Source organism: Dendropsophus ebraccatus, chromosome 7 (genome assembly GCF_027789765.1).
Source record: "Dendropsophus ebraccatus isolate aDenEbr1 chromosome 7, aDenEbr1.pat, whole genome shotgun sequence".
NCBI classification, from domain to species: domain Eukaryota; kingdom Metazoa; phylum Chordata; class Amphibia; order Anura; family Hylidae; genus Dendropsophus; species Dendropsophus ebraccatus.
This window is the reverse complement of record NC_091460.1, coordinates 15,285,932-15,306,354: the sequence shown is the minus strand read 5'-3', so window position 1 is coordinate 15,306,354 and position 20,423 is coordinate 15,285,932. Positions and strand designations below refer to the sequence as shown.

The 20,423-nt window shown below is 45.5% G+C and overlaps 1 protein-coding gene across 5 annotated transcripts in view; it reads right to left on the bottom strand.

Annotated features, from left to right (window-relative positions):
• Positions 1-4,803: 4,803 nt before the first annotated feature.
• FBXO41 (F-box protein 41) overlaps positions 4,804-20,423 on the bottom strand; it is a 98,992-nt gene continuing 83,372 nt past the window's right edge. For 3 of the 5 annotated variants that reach the window (XM_069976282.1, XM_069976283.1, XM_069976284.1), the window contains exons 5-13: positions 18,406-18,797; positions 17,719-17,951; positions 16,852-16,967; positions 13,637-13,789; positions 13,409-13,504; positions 13,195-13,313; positions 8,780-8,938; positions 7,983-8,098; positions 4,804-6,089 (exon numbers count right to left, since the gene is read on the bottom strand). In XM_069976282.1, coding sequence (XP_069832383.1) covers positions 6,027-6,089; positions 7,983-8,098; positions 8,780-8,938; positions 13,195-13,313; positions 13,409-13,504; positions 13,637-13,789; positions 16,852-16,967; positions 17,719-17,951; positions 18,406-18,797 — 1,447 coding nt within the window. In that variant the 3' untranslated portion in view covers positions 4,804-6,026. The remainder of the gene's footprint in view (positions 6,090-7,982; positions 8,099-8,779; positions 8,939-13,194; positions 13,314-13,408; positions 13,505-13,636; positions 13,790-16,851; positions 16,968-17,718; positions 17,952-18,405; positions 18,798-20,423) is intronic. The other 2 variants (XM_069976286.1, XM_069976287.1) reach the window with 2 other exon arrangements.

The window sequence follows — 20,423 nt, the reverse complement described above, 5'->3', positions numbered from 1 at the left end:
TAATGCTGCAGCCTGGATCTGTGACCCCTCTCTCTGTAATGGAGCAGAGCAGCCGCCCCCCCCCCCCCAAATAATGGTCTGGTCCACAATGATAGAGGAGACCACTGCACATTGGTAATGTGGGTAGTTTCTTCATCTGTCTCCCGCTCTGTAGAGTGACCCACTTTGACGGCCCTCCAGCTCACACACACACACACCGTCCAGCTTTCCCCCCTGATCACTCAGACGCCTCTGGGAATAAGATGGAACATAAAGGTATCAACTTTTATTAAATTCAAGAAACTTTTTTTTTTCTCATTTTTGTATAAGAGGGACCAACAATCAATGGTTAGATGTCAGAGGTACAAGAAGTCGGCAATAGTCTCACATTTACTCATCGATTCGTCACGTGTCAGCCGGGGTCACAGGGGTTAAGGGCCCTATTCCACGGGACGATTATCGTTCAGATTATCGTTAAATCGTTCGAATCTGAACGATAATCGTTCGGTTGAAATGCAGTTAACGATTAACGACCGAACGAGAAATCGTTGATCGTTTAATAAGACCTGGACCTATTTTTATCGTTGCTCGTTCGCAAATCGTTCGCATTGAATAAGACATCGTTCGGTCGTTCTCAATAGATACGAACGCAATAGCGAATAAATAGCGAAGAGAAACGATCGCAATTACGATCATAAGTAACGATTATCGTTCCATGGAAATGAGTGAACGTTTTCAGGTCTTTCGCAATAGCGGTCGTTTGAGATCGTTAATCGTTAACGATTATCCAAACGATAATCGTCCCGTGGAATAGGGCCCTAAGACTCCTCGGAAGGAAAACCAATCACTTCATAGTCAATGGAGGTCAAATAATGAATGAGATGATGGGGCCACTACACCGCTCACAGGGGTCTGGGCCATCACTAACATTGATGATCTTGGGGCCACGTCTCTTACTGGGAGGACACAGATTTGTTCTGGAGTAACACTCTGCCGGAAGCCATGCTGGGTCAGGATAAAGACAAGGGGTGGTGTGGAAACAGGACATGGCGCCATCTGTGGGCTGGGGGAGGCTTCACTGGGTGGTGTCTGTCATGGCTGCCCACTATAATGATCTCTAGGTGGTGTCTGTCATGGCTGCCCACTATAGTGATCACTAGGTGGTGTCTGTCATGGCTGCCCACTATAGTGATCACTAGGTGGTGGCTGTCATGGCTGCCCACTATAGTGATCACTAGGTGGTGGCTGTCATGGCTACCCACTATAATGATCTCTAGGTGGTGGCTGTCATGGCTGCCCACTATAATGATCTCTAGGTGGTGTCTGTCATGGCTGCCCACTATAGTGATCACTAGGTGGTGGCTGTCATGGCTGCCCACTATAGTGATCACTGGGTGGTGTCTGTCATGGCTGCCCACTATAATGATCTCTAGGTGGTGGCTGTCATGGCTGCCCACTATAGTGATCACTAGGTGGTGTCTGTCATGGCTGCCCACTATAGTGATCACTAGGTGGTGTCTGTCATGGCTGCCCACTATAGTGATCACTAGGTGGTGGCTGTCATGGCTGCCCACTATAGTGATCACTAGGTGGTGGCTGTCATGGCTGCCCACTATAGTGATCACTAGGTGGTGGCTGTCATGGCTGCCCACTATAGTGATCACTAGGTGGTGTCTGTCATGGCTGCCCACTATAGTGATCACTAGGTGGCTGCCACTTCCCCACCTATGTGTGTGAATGAGGCCTCACTATTACTAGCCACAACAGGCTGACCAGACAAGGGAGGCGTCCACTGAGCACATGCCGTCCCAATGAACTAACAAGGTTGCAGGATGACGCCCTGGTCCAAACTTCCGCTGGTCAGTGTCCATATAGGCTCCTTTTATTTTTCCCATCTCTATATAAAATCTCTATATAAAAATAATCTGTGCAGCGCCACCTGCTGTCTGTTCTCTATACAAGGTCTATTGTGTCTGCACAGGATCCTGGGGCAGAAAATGGCTCCATCACTGCTGGTATAATAGTGGCTGCAGCTGTTCCATCTATCAGCAAGGTGACTGAGGTTGTCACTGCTCCCCCCATCTAGCACACACGTCTCCACCGCTGTGGGGCCCGGCCGCCATGTAACAAGTTATTAGCTCAGACACACATCACAGCCTGAACCAGCTCCTTCCCTCCTGTCTCAGCTATGCATCCTTATACTAATCATTAGCTCTGTGTTCTCCAGACTACAACTCCCATCATGCCCAGATACCCCCTGCAGCTGAAAATGCTGCAACTACAGATTCTGCTTTATGGCACATAAGGTGTATGGCAATGGCTTGTAGTATATAATAGTCACATGACTCCTCTGTTCATCAGTTTCGATGGGTCGGCCCCCGTGCCGTTCTGGAGGTCTCCGGGCCTGTTACTAGGTACAGTTGTGCTTAGTTTTTAGTATCTCTAAAATGCTCCAATATGAGAACAACGTCACTAAGGCAGCGCAACCGGCAGGCGCCATGTTACCCAGCAGGAGGGGCTGAGCGCACTGATCTATATATGTGGGAGAACCAGAGATTTATATTTTAAACCTCATTGTGAGCTCAGGCATCCAGTGGGCGGTCCTTATGTAGGACTGTTATTTACTGATTAGAACCGCCCACTGGACTCCTAAGCGTAAAGGGGTATTCCACTCAAACATAACTTTTGTTGCTGCCCATGGGGGGCTAACAATTCCTTTCATGTTATTATCTATTCAGTCTTCTTCCCCAGTTCTCAGCTGCTGTGTTATGCTGCAGACACAAATCTGTGTGAGCTTTTCTCTCTGTCCCCCCCTCCCTCCTCCCCCTCCCTGCTTATGTAAACAAGTTCCTGACTGGCTTTATCTGCAACTTTGTAATGCTGGTAGGGATAATCACAGTGAGTTCATTAGCAGCTTGACCTCAAATAACCCTCCCAGCATTACAAAGAAGCTACAATGTTGCAGAGACAGCCTGCCAGGGACTTGTTTACATCAGCCGTCTCTGAAGAGAGTGGGAGACAGAGAGAGAGAGACACACACAGATTTTTGTTTCTTCGGCAGAAAGCAGCAGCTCAGAACTGGCGGAAGGAGACTGAACAGATAATAAAGTATGGAAGGAATTGTTAGTCTCACCATGGGCAACAACATATCAAAAGTTATGTTTGAGTGGAATATTCCTTTAATACATATCTGCTCAGTAAATCCTGCCCTATAACATGATGTCTTTAGCCTGGGCTACAGTTCAATGTTTCCTTTAAGGGACCATATGTGTTTGGGGATTAAAAGCTGCTGCTTATAGGAGCCCCCTCTACTCCTCCAATTCTCATCATCCCAGACTCCAGGCAGGTGGAGCCGACATCTTCATCCATCACAAAGTCCATCATCGGAATAGTCCCTCTCACGTGAACCCAAGGATTAGGATGGGATGGTAACAAGAAGCAAAAGAGGACACCGCTCATAAAGCACAGGCCACGCAACAAGGCAAAAAATCATATATATCGAGCAATGGACACAGGTCACATGATGTGGCAGCTGAGCGAGCGCAGAATAGAGGAGGACACGATGACTGCGCATGCAGTGAGGCTGCACTACACGACACACCTGCCCCAGCCTAGTGCAGACTGCTGGACAATGTAATGTATCATGGTCACTGCCACAGCACAAGAATACATCTGTATTGCTATCAGACTGTGTAATAATGGTGGTCACCACCGCAGCACAATATATACCTGTATACTGCTATCCAGCCAACCGGTACTCAGAGGCGTCCAATCAGCACATGCAGTCTAAATGAAGTGACAAAAAGGATGACGCCCTGGGCCAACACTAGAGCATCCATCTGGGCCAACACTAGAGCAGCCATCTGGGCCAACACTAGAGCATCCATCTGGGCCAACACTAGAGCAGCCATCTAGGCCAACACTAGAGCATCCATCTAGGCCAACACTAGAGCAGCCATCTGGGGCAACACTAGAGCATCCATCTGGGCCAACACTAGAGCATCCATCTGGGCCAACACTAGAGCATCCATCTAGGCCAACACTAGAGCAGCCATCTGGGGCAACACTAGAGCATCCATCTGGGCCAACACTAGAGCATCCATCTGGGCCAACACTAGAGCAGCCATCTAGGCCAACACTAGAGCAGCCATCTGGGCCAACACTAGAGCAGCCATCTGGGCCAACACTAGAGCAGCCATCTGGGCCAACACTAGAGCAGCCATCTGGGCCAACACTAGAGCAGCCATCTGGGCCAACACTAGAGCAGCCATCTGGGCCAACACTAGAGCAGCCATCTGGGCCAACACTAGAGCAGCCATCTGGGCCAACACTAGAGCATCCATCTAGGCCAACACTAGAGCAGCCATCTAGGCCAACACTAGAGCATCCATCTAGGCCAACACTAGAGCAGCCATCTGGGCCAACACTAGAGCAGCCATCTAGGCCAGCACTACCAGTGTACAGATCTCTTTATATACCACATAATCATCTAGAATGCCAGTGTCCTCCGCAGGGCTCGACTCAATCATGTACAACACAATGCTAAACCCCCCCTCAAAGGGATACTCCAGCAAAAATCAACTGGTTTCAGGAAGTTTTGTAATTTACTTCTACTTAAAAATCTCCAGCTGCTGTATGTCCTGCAGGAAGTGGTGTATTCTCTGCTGCCACCTCTGTCCATGTCAGGAACTGTCCAGAGCGGCAGCAAATCCCCATAGGAAACCTCTCCTGCTCTGGACAGTTCCTGACATGGACAGAGGTGGCAGCAGAGAGCACTGTGTCAGACTGGTGAGAATACACCACTTCCTGCAGAACGAACAGCAGCTGATAAGTACTGAAAGACTGGGGATTTTTTTAATAGAAGAAATTATACATCTCTGGCACCAGTTGATTTGAAAGAAACTTTTTTTTGGTGAACAACCCCTTTAAGAAAAGGCTTAAAGAGGATGTACCTGGTATCCCTCAGATTAAAGACGATGTACCTGGTGGTACATCCTCTTAAAAGAGTCTTCCTTAATCTGTGTCCACCATCCAGGTCTGACATCCTAAGATCAGAGCTGGGGGATATTGGGGCACCCTGTTAACCCTTCTGTCACCTCTCCCCAAAACAGTGCTTACTGTCTGGTGGTGCTGCCCCCTACAGGACTGTACCTGAACCCACTTTTACGTATGACCTGGAAGGGATGGAACATATGGAAAGAGAGCCAAAGCCTCCTGTCTGTAAGGTATGGACACAGCCTCTTGTCTGTAAGGTATGGACATAGCCTCTTGTCTGTAAGGTATGGACACAGCCTCCTGTCTGTAAGGTATGGACACAGTCTCCTGTCTGTAAGGTATGGACACAGCCTCCTGTCTGTAAGGTATGGACACAGCCTTTTGTAGCACCTGGAACCAGGAGGCCATCCCTGTGTTACAAAGAGTCCACAGTGTACGGGGATACATGCTTCGACATTGTTGAGTCCGTAAGAGGAGGCCGGCGGAGGTGGCTGGTGCTTCTTCATCGGCCTCTTGATATGTTGTAAATGTGCATTATTGCCTTCCCGGTGGCGGGGAGGAGGAGGAGGAGGAGGATCCGGTCTTGTAAGTCCCTGGTGATAATACTCTGAGCACAGTGTCCACTGCTGCCCCATAAATAATAGTATAGATAGATTTATCTTTAAAATATGGATATATATATATAATATACAGATCTATATGTATATCTCACTGGACTCGAAACACAAAGATCAACACAGACATGGGGAGCGTTCCCAGTCCTCTGCCGTCTGGGGGGCTCGGCGGACTCCCCAGGGGGTTTCTTGGCTATCGCAATGAACTCACAAGGAACGAGGAGGAGGAGGAGGAATACAAAGAACCCTGGAGATGTGAGTCCTGCCCGGCGGACCCATCCTGGCCGCTGCCCCGCTCGGTGCTACCATCTTAAGGCCTTCCGGAAAGGCTCCTGTGTACAGATATTTGGCAATAGATGGTTTCGGCACTTCCCATGGTGGAGACGGCTCGGTTACATCAGAGGAGACTGCGGGGGGACAGAGTCCGTTCTGTAGGGGTTAGCAGCCTTCCTCCACCTTGATGTGTAAAATCTTGGAGAATCCCGGACGCTTCTTAAGAGCCTGGAACACAAGAAAAGTCAAGAACTCATTAATGCCCCATAGGTGACCTTAAAGGGGTACTCCGGCGAAGATCCAGTTGATTTCAAAGAAAATTATTTTCGCCGGAACACCCTTTTGAATATGGTGTGAATAGTGAGTGCCTGTAACTGATGACACATACTGACCGGATTACATCTACCTGATCACACTTACTGACCGGATTACATCTACCTGATCACACGTACTGACCGGATTACATGTACCGGATAACACGTACTGAACGGATACCATGTATCTGATCACATGTACTGACCGGATTACATGTACCTGATCACACTTACTGACCGGACTACATGTACCGGATAACACGTACTGAACGGATTACATGTATCTGATGACATGTACTGACCGGATTACATGTACCTGATCACACGTACTGACCGGAGTGCCTGTATCTGATGACATGTACTGACCAGAGGGCCTGTACCTGATGACATGTACTGACCGGATTACATGTACCTGATCACACGTACTGACCGGATTACATGTACCTGATCACACGTACTGACCGGAGTGCCTGTATCTGATGACATGTACTGACCAGAGGGCCTGTACCTGATGACATGTACTGACCAGATTACATGTACCGGATAACACGTACTGACCGGAGTGCCTGTATCTGATGACACATACTGACCAGATTACATCTACCTGATCACATGTACTGACCAGAGTGCCTGTACCTGATCACACTTACTGACCGGATTACATGTACCGGATAACACGTACTGAACGGATACCATGTATCTGATCACATGTACTGACCGGATTACATGTACCTGATCACACTTACTGACCGGATTACATGTACCGGATAACACGTACTGAACGGATACCATGTATCTGATCACATGTACTGACCGGATTACATGTACTGACCGGATTACATGTACCGGATCACACGTACTGACCGGAGGGTCTATACCTGATGACATGTACTGACCGGATTACATGTACCTGATCACACGTACTGACCGGAGGGCCTATACCTTATGACATGCACTGACCGGAGGGCCTATACCTTATGACATGCACTGACCGGAGGGCCTATACCTTATGACATGCACTGACCAGAGGGCCTATACCTTATGACATGCACTGACCGGAGGGCCTATACCTAATGACATGTACTGACCAGATTACATGTACCGGATCACACGTACTGACCGGAGGGCCTATACCTGATGACATGTACTGACCGGAGGGCCTATACCTTATGACATGCACTGACTGGAGGGCCTATACCTGATCACATGTACTGACCGGATTACATGTACCGGATCACACGTACTGACCAGAGGGCCTATACCTGATGACATGTACTGACCAGAGTGCCTGTACCTTATGACATGTACTGACCGGATTACATGTACTGACCGGATTACATGTACCTGATCACATGTACTGACTAGATTACATGTACCGGATCACACGTACTGACCAGAGTGCCTATACCTTATGACATGCACTGACCGGAGGGCCTATACCTGATCACATGTACTGACCGGATTACATGGAATGATATAATCAAATGTTGAGAAATGATCACATTAAAGGATATTGGTAAAATAGAACGGGTGGAGGCATAAAACATATCAGCAAAGACTCACGGGTATGAATCTGTATAGTCCAGATCAGTGGTGACACATTCTGCTGTTTAACATCTATAATTCCCATCAAATCTGGACAGCCAAAGCTTTATCTCTCCAGGCATGATGGGAATTGTAGTTATGAAACAGCTGGAGGGCTGCGAGTCTGAGACCTGTGGTCTCTATAGTATACTCTGGGATGCAGGGCCTGAAGCCTCCTTGCCTACTAATATATATATATATATATTATGGAAGCCATATATACCTGCAACTTGCTGACCATCTCCTCAAACAGTTTCTGGGCTTCTGGGCTACTTGGGTCCTTAAAGTAATCAGCGATTCCCACCTGGACCACAATAGACTTGAGATTCCGACATACACCTATAGAGAAATACCGTCAGGACAGAAGGAGATGTCACAACTTCTCAGTCCTCACCCCAGTAGGAGGATACTCATTCCGGGAGGAGGATACCCAACCATAGGAGGAGGATAATTATCCCAGGAGGTGGACACGCACCCCAGGAGGAGGATAATCACCCCAGGAGGAGGATAATTACCCCAGAAGAGGATATTCACCCGGGAGGAGGATACCCAACCCAAGGAGGAGGATACCTACCCCAGAAAGAGGATACCCACCTCAGGAGGATGATATCCAACCCTAGCAGGAGGATACCCTTCCCAAGGAGGAGGATACTTACCCCAGGAAGAGGATACCCACCCCAGGAAGAGGATACCCACCCCAGGAGGAGGATACCCACCCCAGTAAGAGGATACTCACCCCAGGAGGAAGATACCCAACCCTAGGAGGAGAATACCCAACCCTAGGAGGAGGATACCCACCCCAGGAAGAGGATACTCACTCCAGGAGGAGGACACTCACCCCAAGAGAAGGATACCCCACCCCGGGAGGAGGATACCCACCCCATAAGAAAGATACCCAACCCTAGGAGGAATATACCCACCCCAGGAGGAGGATACTCACCCCAGGAGAAGGATTCTAAACTCGGAAGAAGGATACTCAGCCCGGGAGGAGGATATTTACCCCGGGAGGAGGATACTCACTATTGAAGTGCAGGAGAGCCTTAGGGGTGACCGGGGTGGATGTTAGCACCAGCATCTCCAGTCCTTTCAGGCCCTCCCTGCAGACCTCTGCTGCCACCTCTTGGTTGATCTCAGTCACATGGTCCAACTCCAACACCTGAAGACGCATACAGTTCCGTGCTGGGGGGGGGGACAAGAGGACAATGTGAACGGATGACAACCGAAGACACATGATGCTACACTACAGTATACTGCACCTGCTTCTATCACTGTGTATTATTCACCTGATACTACACTACAGTATACTGCACCTGCTGCTATCACTGTGTATTATTCACCTGATACTACACTACAGTATACTGCACCTGCTGCTATCACTGTGTATTATACACCTGATACTACACTACAGTATACTGCACCTGCTCCTATCACTGTATAATATACATCTGGTACTACACTACAGTATACTGCACCTGCTCCTATCACTGTGTATTATACAGCTGATACTACACTACAGTATACTGCACCTGCTCCTATCACTGTGTATTACATCTGATACTACACTACAGTATACTGCACCTGCTGCTATCACTGTGTATTATACACCTGATACTACACTACAGTATACTGCACCTGCTCCTATCACTGTATATTACATCTGATACTACACTACAGTATACTGCACCTGCTCCTATCACTGTGTATTATACATCTGATACTACACTACAGTATACTGCACCTGCTCCTATCACTGTGTATTATATAGCTGATACTACACTACAGTATACTGCACCTGCTCCTATCACTGTATATTACATCTGATACTACACTACAGCATACTGCACCTGCTCCTATCACTGTGTATTATACACCTAATACTACACTACAGTATACTGCACCTGCTCCTATCACTGTGTATTATACACCTAATACTACACTACAGTATACTGCACCTGCTCCTATCACTGTGTATTATACATCTGATACTACACTACAGTATACTGCACCTGCTCCTATCACTGAGTATATTACATCTGATACTACACTACAGTATACTGCACCTGCTCCTATCACTGTGTATTATACATCTGATACTACACTACAGTATACTGCACCTGCTCCTATCACTGTATATTACATCTGATACTACACTACAGTATACTGCACCTGCTCCTATCACTGTATATTACATCTGATACTACACTACAGTATACTGCACCTGCTGCTATCACTGTGTATTATACTCCTGATACTACACTACAGTATACTGCACCTGCTCCTATCACTGTGTATTATATACCTGATACTACACTACAGTATACTGCACCTGCTCCTATCACTGTATATTATACACCTGATACTACACTACAGTATACTGCACCTGCTCCTATCACTGTATATTATATACCTGATACTACACTACAGTATACTGCACCTGCTCCTATCACTGTATATTATACATCTGATACTACACTACAGTATACTGCACCTGCTCCTATCACTGAGTATATTACATCTGATACTACACTACAGTATACTGCACCTGCTCCTATCACTGTGTATTATACATCTGATACTACACTACAGTATACTGCACCTGCTCCTATCACTGTATATTACATCTGATACTACACTACAGTATACTGCACCTGCTCCTATCACTGTATATTACATCTGATACTACACTACAGTATACTGCACCTGCTGCTATCACTGTGTATTATACTCCTGATACTACACTACAGTATACTGCACCTGCTGCTATCACTGTGTATTATACTCCTGATACTACACTACAGTATACTGCACCTGCTCCTATCACTGTGTATTATACACCTGATACTACACTACAGTATACTGCACCTGCTGCTATCACTGTGTATATTACATCTGATACTACACTACAGTATACTGCACCTGCTCATATCACTGTATATTATACACCTGATACTACACTACAGTATACTGCACCTGCTCCTATCACTGTGTATATTACATCTGATACTACACTACAGTATACTGCACCTGCTCCTATCACTGTGTATATTATACATCTGATACTACACTACAGTATACTGCACCTGCTCCTATCACTGTATATTATACACCTGATACTACACTACAGTATACTGCACCTGCTCCTATCACTGTGTATATTATACACCTGATACTACACTACAGTATACTGCACCTGCTGCTATCACTGTGTATTACATCTGATACTACACTACAGTATACTGCACCTGCTCCTATCACTGTGTATTATACACCTGATACTACACTACAGTATACTGCACCTGCTCCTGTCACTGTATATTATACACCTGATACTACACTACAGTATACTGCACCTGCTCCTATCACTGTGTATATTACATCTAATACTACACTACAGTATACTGCACCTGCTCCTATCACTGTGTATATTACATCTGATACTACACTACAGTATACTGCACCTGCTCCTATCACTGTGTATTATACACCTGATACTACACTACAGTATACTGCACCTGCTCCTATCACTGTATATTATACACCTGATACTACACTACAGTATACTGCACCTGCTCCTATCACTGAGTATATTACATCTGATACTACACTACAGTATACTGCACCTGCTCCTATCACTGTGTATTATACATCTGATACTACACTACAGTATACTGCACCTGCTCCTATCACTGTATATTATACATCTGATACTACACTACAGTATACTGCACCTGCTCCTATCACTGTATATTATACACCTGATACTACACTACAGTATACTGCACCTGCTCCTATCACTGTGTATATTATACACCTAATACTACACTACAGTATACTGCACCTGCTCCTATCACTGTATATTATACACCTGATACTACACTACAGTATACTGCACCTGCTCCTATCACTGTATATTATACATCTGATACTACACTACAGTATACTGCACCTGCTCCTATCACTGTGTATTATACACCTGATACTACACTACAGTATACTGCACCTGCTCCTATCACTGTGTATTACATCTGATACTACACTACAGTATACTGCACCTGCTCCTATCACTGTGTATTACATCTGATACTACACTACAGTATACTGCACCTGCTCCTATCACTGTGTATATTATACATCTGATACTACACTACAGTATACTGCACCTGCACCTATCACTGTATATTACATCTGATACTACACTACAGTATACTGCACCTGCTCCTATCACTGTATATTACATCTGATACTACACTACAGTATACTGCACCTGCTCCTGTCACTGTATATTATACACCTAATACTACACTACAGTATACTGCACCTGCTCCTATCACTGTATATTATACACCTGATACTACACTACAGTATACTGCACCTGCTCCTATCACTGTGTATATTATACACCTAATACTACACTACAGTATACTGCACCTGCTCCTATCACTGTGTATATTATACACCTAATACTACACTACAGTATACTGCACCTGCTCCTATCACTGTATATTATACACCTGATACTACACTACAGTATACTGCACCTGCTCCTATCACTGAGTATATTACATCTGATACTACACTACAGTATACTGCACCTGCTCCTATCACTGTGTATTACATCTGATACTACACTACAGTATACTGCACCTGCTCCTATCACTGTATATTACATCTGATACTACACTACAGTATACTGCACCTGCTGCTATCACTGTGTATTACATCTGATACTACACTACAGTATACTGCACCTGCTCCTATCACTGTGTATTATACACCTGATACTACACTACAGTATACTGCACCTGCTCCTATCACTGTATATTATACACCTGATACTACACTACAGTATACTGCACCTGCTCCTATCACTGTATATTATACACCTAATACTACACTACAGTATACTGCACCTGCTCCTATCACTGTGTATATTACATCTAATACTACACTACAGTATACTGCACCTGCTCCTATCACTGTGTATTATACACCTGATACTACACTACAGTATACTGCACCTGCTGCTATCACTGTGTATTATACACCTGATACTACACTACAGTATACTGCACCTGCTTCTATCACTGTGTATTATACACCTGATACTACACTACAGTATACTGCACCTGCTCCTATCACTGTGTATTATACACCTGATACTACACTACAGTATACTGCACCTGCTTCTATCACTGTATATTACATCTGATACTACACTACAGTATACTGCACCTGCTCCTATCACTGTATATTACATCTGATACTACACTACAGTATACTGCACCTGCTCCTATCACTGTGTATATTATACACCTAATACTACACTACAGTATACTGCACCTGCTCCTTTGGCTATGTCTCAGGCTTTATGCTGCACTAGGGTATACTGCACCTGCACCCATTTAGCGGTCATAGGGTTTTGGCTGTGTCCGTACCTAGTGAGGATAGCCCTTGCACACCACAGCCAGCTCCCCCGACGCCCAGCGCCCTGAGGTGAGGCCAGCATCGTCCAATCATCTGCAGGCAGCGGTTACTGAAGCGCGTGGGCTGCTGACTGTGGAGGAAAGAGGACGGCAGAGGATCAGTGGGAGATCAGATCAACAGGGATGGCCGTCACCATGATGTGTCTCCCTGTATGTGACCACTCACCATGGATGTAATGGCGCCACCTGGAGGGAAATGATATCTCTGCATCCAGCGCCCAACGCCCATATGACCTCATGCCCCACGGGATCTGTACCGCTTCTAGAAGATGAACACAAGACGCAAGAGTCATGGACAGAAGATCTATATACTGCATGGTGTATATATATATATACTGCATACAGGCAGTGTATACCGCTAGCGTTCTATAACAATAAAACAGCATGTTCCCACCTATAGGTGACAGCCTGCAGTGCCCGACAGTAGCAGCTCGCCAGCCACAGGGATCGGTCCGTCAGGATGTTCGGACAATGCGATATCCGCAGTATTAATAGGTTCCCCCCTGTAGCTTTGAGCAGAGATTCCAGGCCGGCTTCAAGACAGCCCCTAATGGTGACATATAGAGAGTGAGACACATAGGGGGCAGTATTATATTCTTGTACATAGGGGGCAGTATTATATTCTTGTACATAGGGGGCAGTATTATATTCTTGTACATAGAGGGCAGTATTATATTCTTGTACATAGAGGGCAGTATTATATTCTTGTACATAGAGGGCAGTATTATATTCTTGTACATGGGGGCAGTATTTTATTCTTGTACATAGGGGGCAGGATTATATTCCTGTACATAGGGCCAGGATTATATTCTTGAACATAAGGGGCAGTATTTTATTCTTGTACATGAGGGCAGTATTATATTCTTGTACATAGGTGGCAGTATTCTATTCTTGTACATAGAGGGCAGTATTATATTGTTGTACATGGGGGCAGTATTCTATTCTTGTACATAGGTGGCAGTATTCTATTCTTGTACATAGAGGGCAGTATTATATTCTTGTACATGGGGGCAGTATTCTATTCTTGTACATAGGGGGCAGTATTATATTCCTGTACATAGGGGGCAGTATTATATTCTTGTACATAGGTGGCAGTATTCTATTCTTGTACATGAGGGCAGTATTATATTATTGTACATAGGTGGCAGTATTCTATTCTTGTACATAGAGGGCGGTATTATATTCTTGTACATAGAGGGCGGTATTATATTCTTGTACATAGAGGGCGGTATTATATTCTTGTACATAGAGGGCGGTATTCTATTTTTGTACATAGTGAGCAGTATTTTATTCTTGTACATGGGGGCAGTATTATATTCTTGTACAAAGGGTGGCAGTATTCTATTCTTGTACATAGGGGGCAGTATTATATTCTTGTACATAGGGGGCAGTATTATATTCTTGTACATAGAGGGCAGTATTATATTCTTGTACATAGGGGGCAGTATTATATTCTTGTACATAGAGGGCAGTATTATATTCTTGTACATAAGGGGCAGTATTATATTCTTGTACATGGGGGCAGTATTATATTCCTGTACATAGAGGCAGTATTATATTCTTGAACATAAGGGGCAGTATTCTATTCTTGTAAATAGGGGGCAGTATACTATTCTTGTACATAGGTGGCAGTATTATATTCTTGTACATAGGTGGCAGTATTATATTCTTGTACATAGGTGGCAGTATTTTATTCTTGTACATGGGGGCAGTATTATATTCCTGTACATAGAGGGCAGTATTTTATTCTTTTACATGGGGGCAGTATTATATTCCTGTACATAGAGGGCAGTATTATATTCTTGTACATAAGGGGCAGCATTATATTCTTGTACATAAGGGGCAGTATTATATTCTTGTACATAGGGGGCAGTATTATATTCTTGTACATGGGGGCAGTATTATATTCTAGCATATGGGGGGGCAGTATTATATTCTTGTAATTCTTGTACATAGGGGGCAGTATTCTATTCTTGTACATAGAGGGCGGTATTATATTCTTCTACATAGGGGGCAGTATTATATTCCTGTACATAGGGGGCAGTATTATATTCTGGTACATAGGTGGCAATATTCTATTCTTGTACATAGGGGGCAGTATTATATTCTTTTACATAGGGGGCAGTATTATATTCCTGTACATGGGGGCAGTATTATATTCCTGTACATGGGGGCAGTATTATATTGTAGCACATGGGGGGGCAGTATTATATTCTTGTAATTCTTGTACATAGGTGGCAGTATTCTATTCTTGTACATGGGGGCAGTATTATATTCTTGTACATGGGTGGCAGTATTCTATTCTTGTACATGGGGGCAGTATTCTATTCTTGTACATGGGGGCAGTATTATATTCTTGTACATGGGTGGCAGTATTCTATTCTTGTACATGGGGGCAGTATTATATTCCCGTACATAGGGGGCAGTATTATATTCCTGTACATAGGGGGCAGTATTATATTCCTGTACATAGGAGGCAGTATTATATTCTTGTACATAGGGGGGAAGTTTTATATTCCTGTACATGGGGGCAGTATTATATTGTAGCACATGGGGGGGGGGGCAGTATTATATTCTTGTAATTCTTGTACGTAGGGGGCAGTATTTTATTCTTGTACATGGGGGCAGTATTATATTCTTGTACATGGGTGGCAGTATTCTATTCTTGTACATGGGGGCAGTATTATATTCCTGTACATAGGGGGCAGTATTATATTCCTGTACATAGGGGGCAGTATTATATTCCTGTACATAGGAGGCAGTATTATATTCTTGTACATAGGGGGGAAGTTTTATATTCCTGTACATGGGGGCAGTATTATATTCTAGCACATGGGGGGGCAGTATTATATTCTTGTAATTCTTGTACATGGGGGGTAGTATTCTATTCTTGTACATGGGGGCAGTATTATATTCTAGCACATGGGGGGGCAGTATTATATTCTTGTAATTCTTGTACATAGGGGGCAGTATTCTATTCTTGTACATGGGGGCAGTATTCTATTCTTGTACATGGGTGGCAGTATTCTATTCTTGTACATAGGGGGCAGTATTCTATTCTTGTACATGGGAGGCAGTATTATATTCTGGTACATAGGTGGCAGTATTATATTCCTGTACATGGGGGCAGTATTATATTCTAGCACATGGGGGGGCAGTATTATATTCTAGCACATGGGGGGGGGGCAGTATTCTATTCTTGTACATAGGGGGCAGTATTTTATTCTTGTACATGGGGGCAGTATTATATTCCTGTACATAGAGGGCAGTATTTTATTCTTGTACATAGGGGGCAGTATTCTATTCTTGTACATGGGAGGCAGTATTCTATTCCTGTATATAGGGGGCAGTATTATATTCCTGTACATGGGGGCAATATTATATTCTAGCACATGGGGGGGCAATATTATATTCTTGTACATAGGGGGCAGTATTATATTCCTGTACATAGGGGGCAGTATTATATTCTTGTACATAGGGGGCAGTATTATATTCTTGTACATGGGAGCAGTATTATATTCCTGTACATAGGGGGCAGTATCCTATTCTTGTACATGGGAGCAGTGTTATATTCTAGTTACAGTCAGGGCCATGGCTCAGATGGGTCACCTTGTGCTTTTCATGTATTCTTCCTTGGTTTCCTTCTTCCCTCTCTGCCGGGGTTTGAGGTTCTGCAGGGTTAGGGAGTGGGTCTGTGTGCACCACTGTGACAGGGTGACCAGAAACTGCAGGAGAAGAACAGGATCATGTGATTTATCACCTAACATACATTGATACAATGGGACTGTAAGGCCTGGTGGCTTTACTGAACAGAATATTCTGACTTGAGGGGTCTGGCCACTCCCACCAGTCCTCTGCCTTATGTCAAGCCACACCCCTGACTGTCATGTGACACTGGGAGGAGTTATCTGTGCAGCATTCAAGCCTCCGCCCACAACGTTGGGAGCTAAAGAGAAATCACAGATTCTCCTATTACACAGGCACAGTAAGGTCAAAGACGGTCCTTATAGCGATTACAGCTGTATACTGAGGACATGATGGGGGGTTACAGCTCTGTCTGAACAGTCCCTTTAAGTAATGTCATCTCTGTGCCCTTCCCATCAATAGGCCATTGTTGGTAACCAGCTATGATCTGCTGATTTTCCCTCACTTACTGACACTTTATACCAACTCCTCCCAATGATCGTGTTAAGCGAGTGAGTATTGATCTGTGAATGGCAACGACCTCATCAGTGATAATAGGAGGCCATTACATACACTGACAGACATGGAGATGAATGAGAGAGTGGAGACGCAGAATCAATACCGGCGTCTGTATCCGGCCATGTTATCTCCAGGAGGGGTGGAGGCAGATAGCATAGCTTCCCTACTTAGGACCCATACGTTGGCCCCTTAAGGTTCCCATTGTTTCATGGTCATTGATTTCATGTCCCAATCCCTACAGACCAATGGTTTACTCCCCTGACTGATACCCACCTTGGGGGATACCCTGGTGTTTTCTAAGAAGACCCGAGTCCACACAGCCGGATGGCGAGCCACAAACTTCCAGTCCCTGCTGACCTCAGCCACCCGCAGCAGAGTCTTGGTATCGAGGTAGGTGAATATACAAAATAACGCTGCCCGCATCTTCAGGATCTCAGGGCTGATGACTTCATTGGCTCGGGACGGGCTGCCCTTCTCTGGCCTGGGCATCCGTCCATCACAGCGGCCTGGGGATGAGAACCATAAACATGAATGGAGCAGATTATAGGATATTGTGGCGTTACGAGCAGGATGCTGTAGGCTCTTGCTGCTCCTGCCTTATCCTGACTAGTGATGAGCGAACTGGCTGAACCCGAATGTTTGCCATGTGATTCACTGTAGCTGCAGAAGTTGTATGCTGCCCTAGGGTATCCTGGAAAACATGGATATAGCCAAAGGTCATAAACCTAGGGCTGCATCCAACTTCTCCAGCGACCAGAGCCAAATGCCAAGCGTTTAGGTTCAGCAAGTTCGCTCTTTACTAATCCCGACACATATATACATGTATTACATGGACGGGGCAATCCATTCAGAAAATAACAATAGGGATCAACACAGGGAGATCATGTGTCTCTGCAATGGGGGTCGACGGGACAAGCCAAACGACTTTGGACAACAGATATATCCATATATAAAATTCACCTATGAGTTTAGAGGAGAAGTGCCACAGACAAGACCCACCCTTTGGCCGGCAGGCCCCCGATGAGCGATTGGTGTGAATGTCAGCAGAGCCGACGCTCTCCTGCTCCCAGACCTCAGCCTCGGACTCGGTGGTCCTGGACCCCACATCGGAGATGTCTCCCTCTTCCCCCTCGGTGCTGTTCCTGTATGGCCGGCGGTGCCAGTTGTGGATGGCCTGCCTACGGAGACCAGAACTACGGTTATTGTTGTTCCTCTCGAAGCTGCTGTCAGGGACATGATTGTTCCCAGAGTAGCGGTGAGCCTCCAAGCCATCGTCCACCTGGATCTGCTCTGGCCCGTCACTGTCGTAACAGCCCGAGCTCTGAGATACAGTCTTCACCCTGCTCGGGACCCTGGAAACAGAAGAGGACAATGGGCATGTATTCATCTATCATACACTCCTCCATTCTATATTCTCTTCATTCTGTATCGCTACTGTAATAACTTTTTCCTATGTTAGTTGCCTGAAACTTAAGACAATGGAAAAATGCAATGTCACTAGTCACAAGGAAGGCTTGGGCCTGACCGGCCGAATCTTCAGAGTCGTCAGAAAGAACAGTCAGCCAAAACCAAGGGAAAGAACGAGAAGCTCAAAGGGGAACAATAATACAGAAGGAGAAGATACAGTCAGCGCAAAACCGGGAAATATTACGGAAGAGAAAGAATTCAAAGGGAAAAGCAATAATGGCCAATATGGGGAGTCAACTGGACAGAGGCAGGGATCGAACAGCGACTGATACTCAGCCAATGAACTGGCTGGGTTTAAATAGCATGTTAAATGTCCGTTCCTGGCTAAGATCTAAAAGATGGCAGGGGTGAACATAACAACCAATCCTTACTCCTCCCTGTGCCCACCATGTGCTGCTTCACCGGCCCCGGGACGCCTGCCGGAAGGCACCTTCCCCCCAACTTTTGATGATGGGAAAATGCCCCACCCGGCTGATGGACTGGCCACTCAGCCAATTAGTGACTGCAGTGGCATCCCGCCCCAGTCACTGATTGGCTGAGCAGCCTGTCCACCAGCCAAGTTATGTCGGCTCTTGTGGAGATCACAGATGCCAGCATGGGGTCCCAGGGCAGTGATCCAACGCTGAAGAGGCACAGGGAGAGGTGAGTTGTGATAGTTTTTTTTATGTCCCCCTCAACCACCCCTGCATTTTGGGGAAAAAAAATTATATGGCCGGATTTCTCCTTTAAATTTATTCCATGAGTCTGTATTAATCAGGTAATCCAGGCTTAGAAAAAAAGCAACTGCCTTCCAGAAACTTCAGAGCGAATAAAACAGTAAGAAGCTGCGGCACTCACATTTATTTTAGATGCTTTAAAGAGGTATTCCAGGAAAAACAACTTTTCCCCTACACATCAGTAAGGGGGGAAAAGGAGATTGTGGGGGGTCCGACCTTTGTTCCATATCAGGCCCCTGGCTTCTGTATTATGAATAGAACCGCAGGTACGGCACATAACCAACAGCTTTATTAATTTCTATGGAGCAACAGAAAGAGCAGAGTATACCGTAAGAGTGATGTACTCATCTCTTTCCATCACTCCATGGGAATGAATAGAGCCATGAGTCACGTTCCATACCCGCGGTTCTATTCATTACACAGAAGCCGGGACCTGACATGGAGATCAGAGGTTGGGGGTACAGAGCTCGGACCCCTCGCAATCTCCTACCTTTCCCCTTTTCTGTGGATAAGGGAAAAGTTTTTTTTTTTTCTGGAAAACCTCTTTAATCCAGTGATGCAAACGGTCAACCAGCCAGGCTGCTCCATGTTGGATTAAAGCATCTACAAGACACGCCAGCGCCACAGCTTCTTACCGTTCTGAAGATTTGCATTTCTGAAACTGTCTGACACACAGCACCACGAGCCTAGGAGATCCAAGTGGAGTGTATTCACACTATATGATTTTGTGATAGTGACGAGGTTTGCATCTGGGTTTTCTTCCAGAAACAGCGCCACCCATCTCCAGTTTTGGTG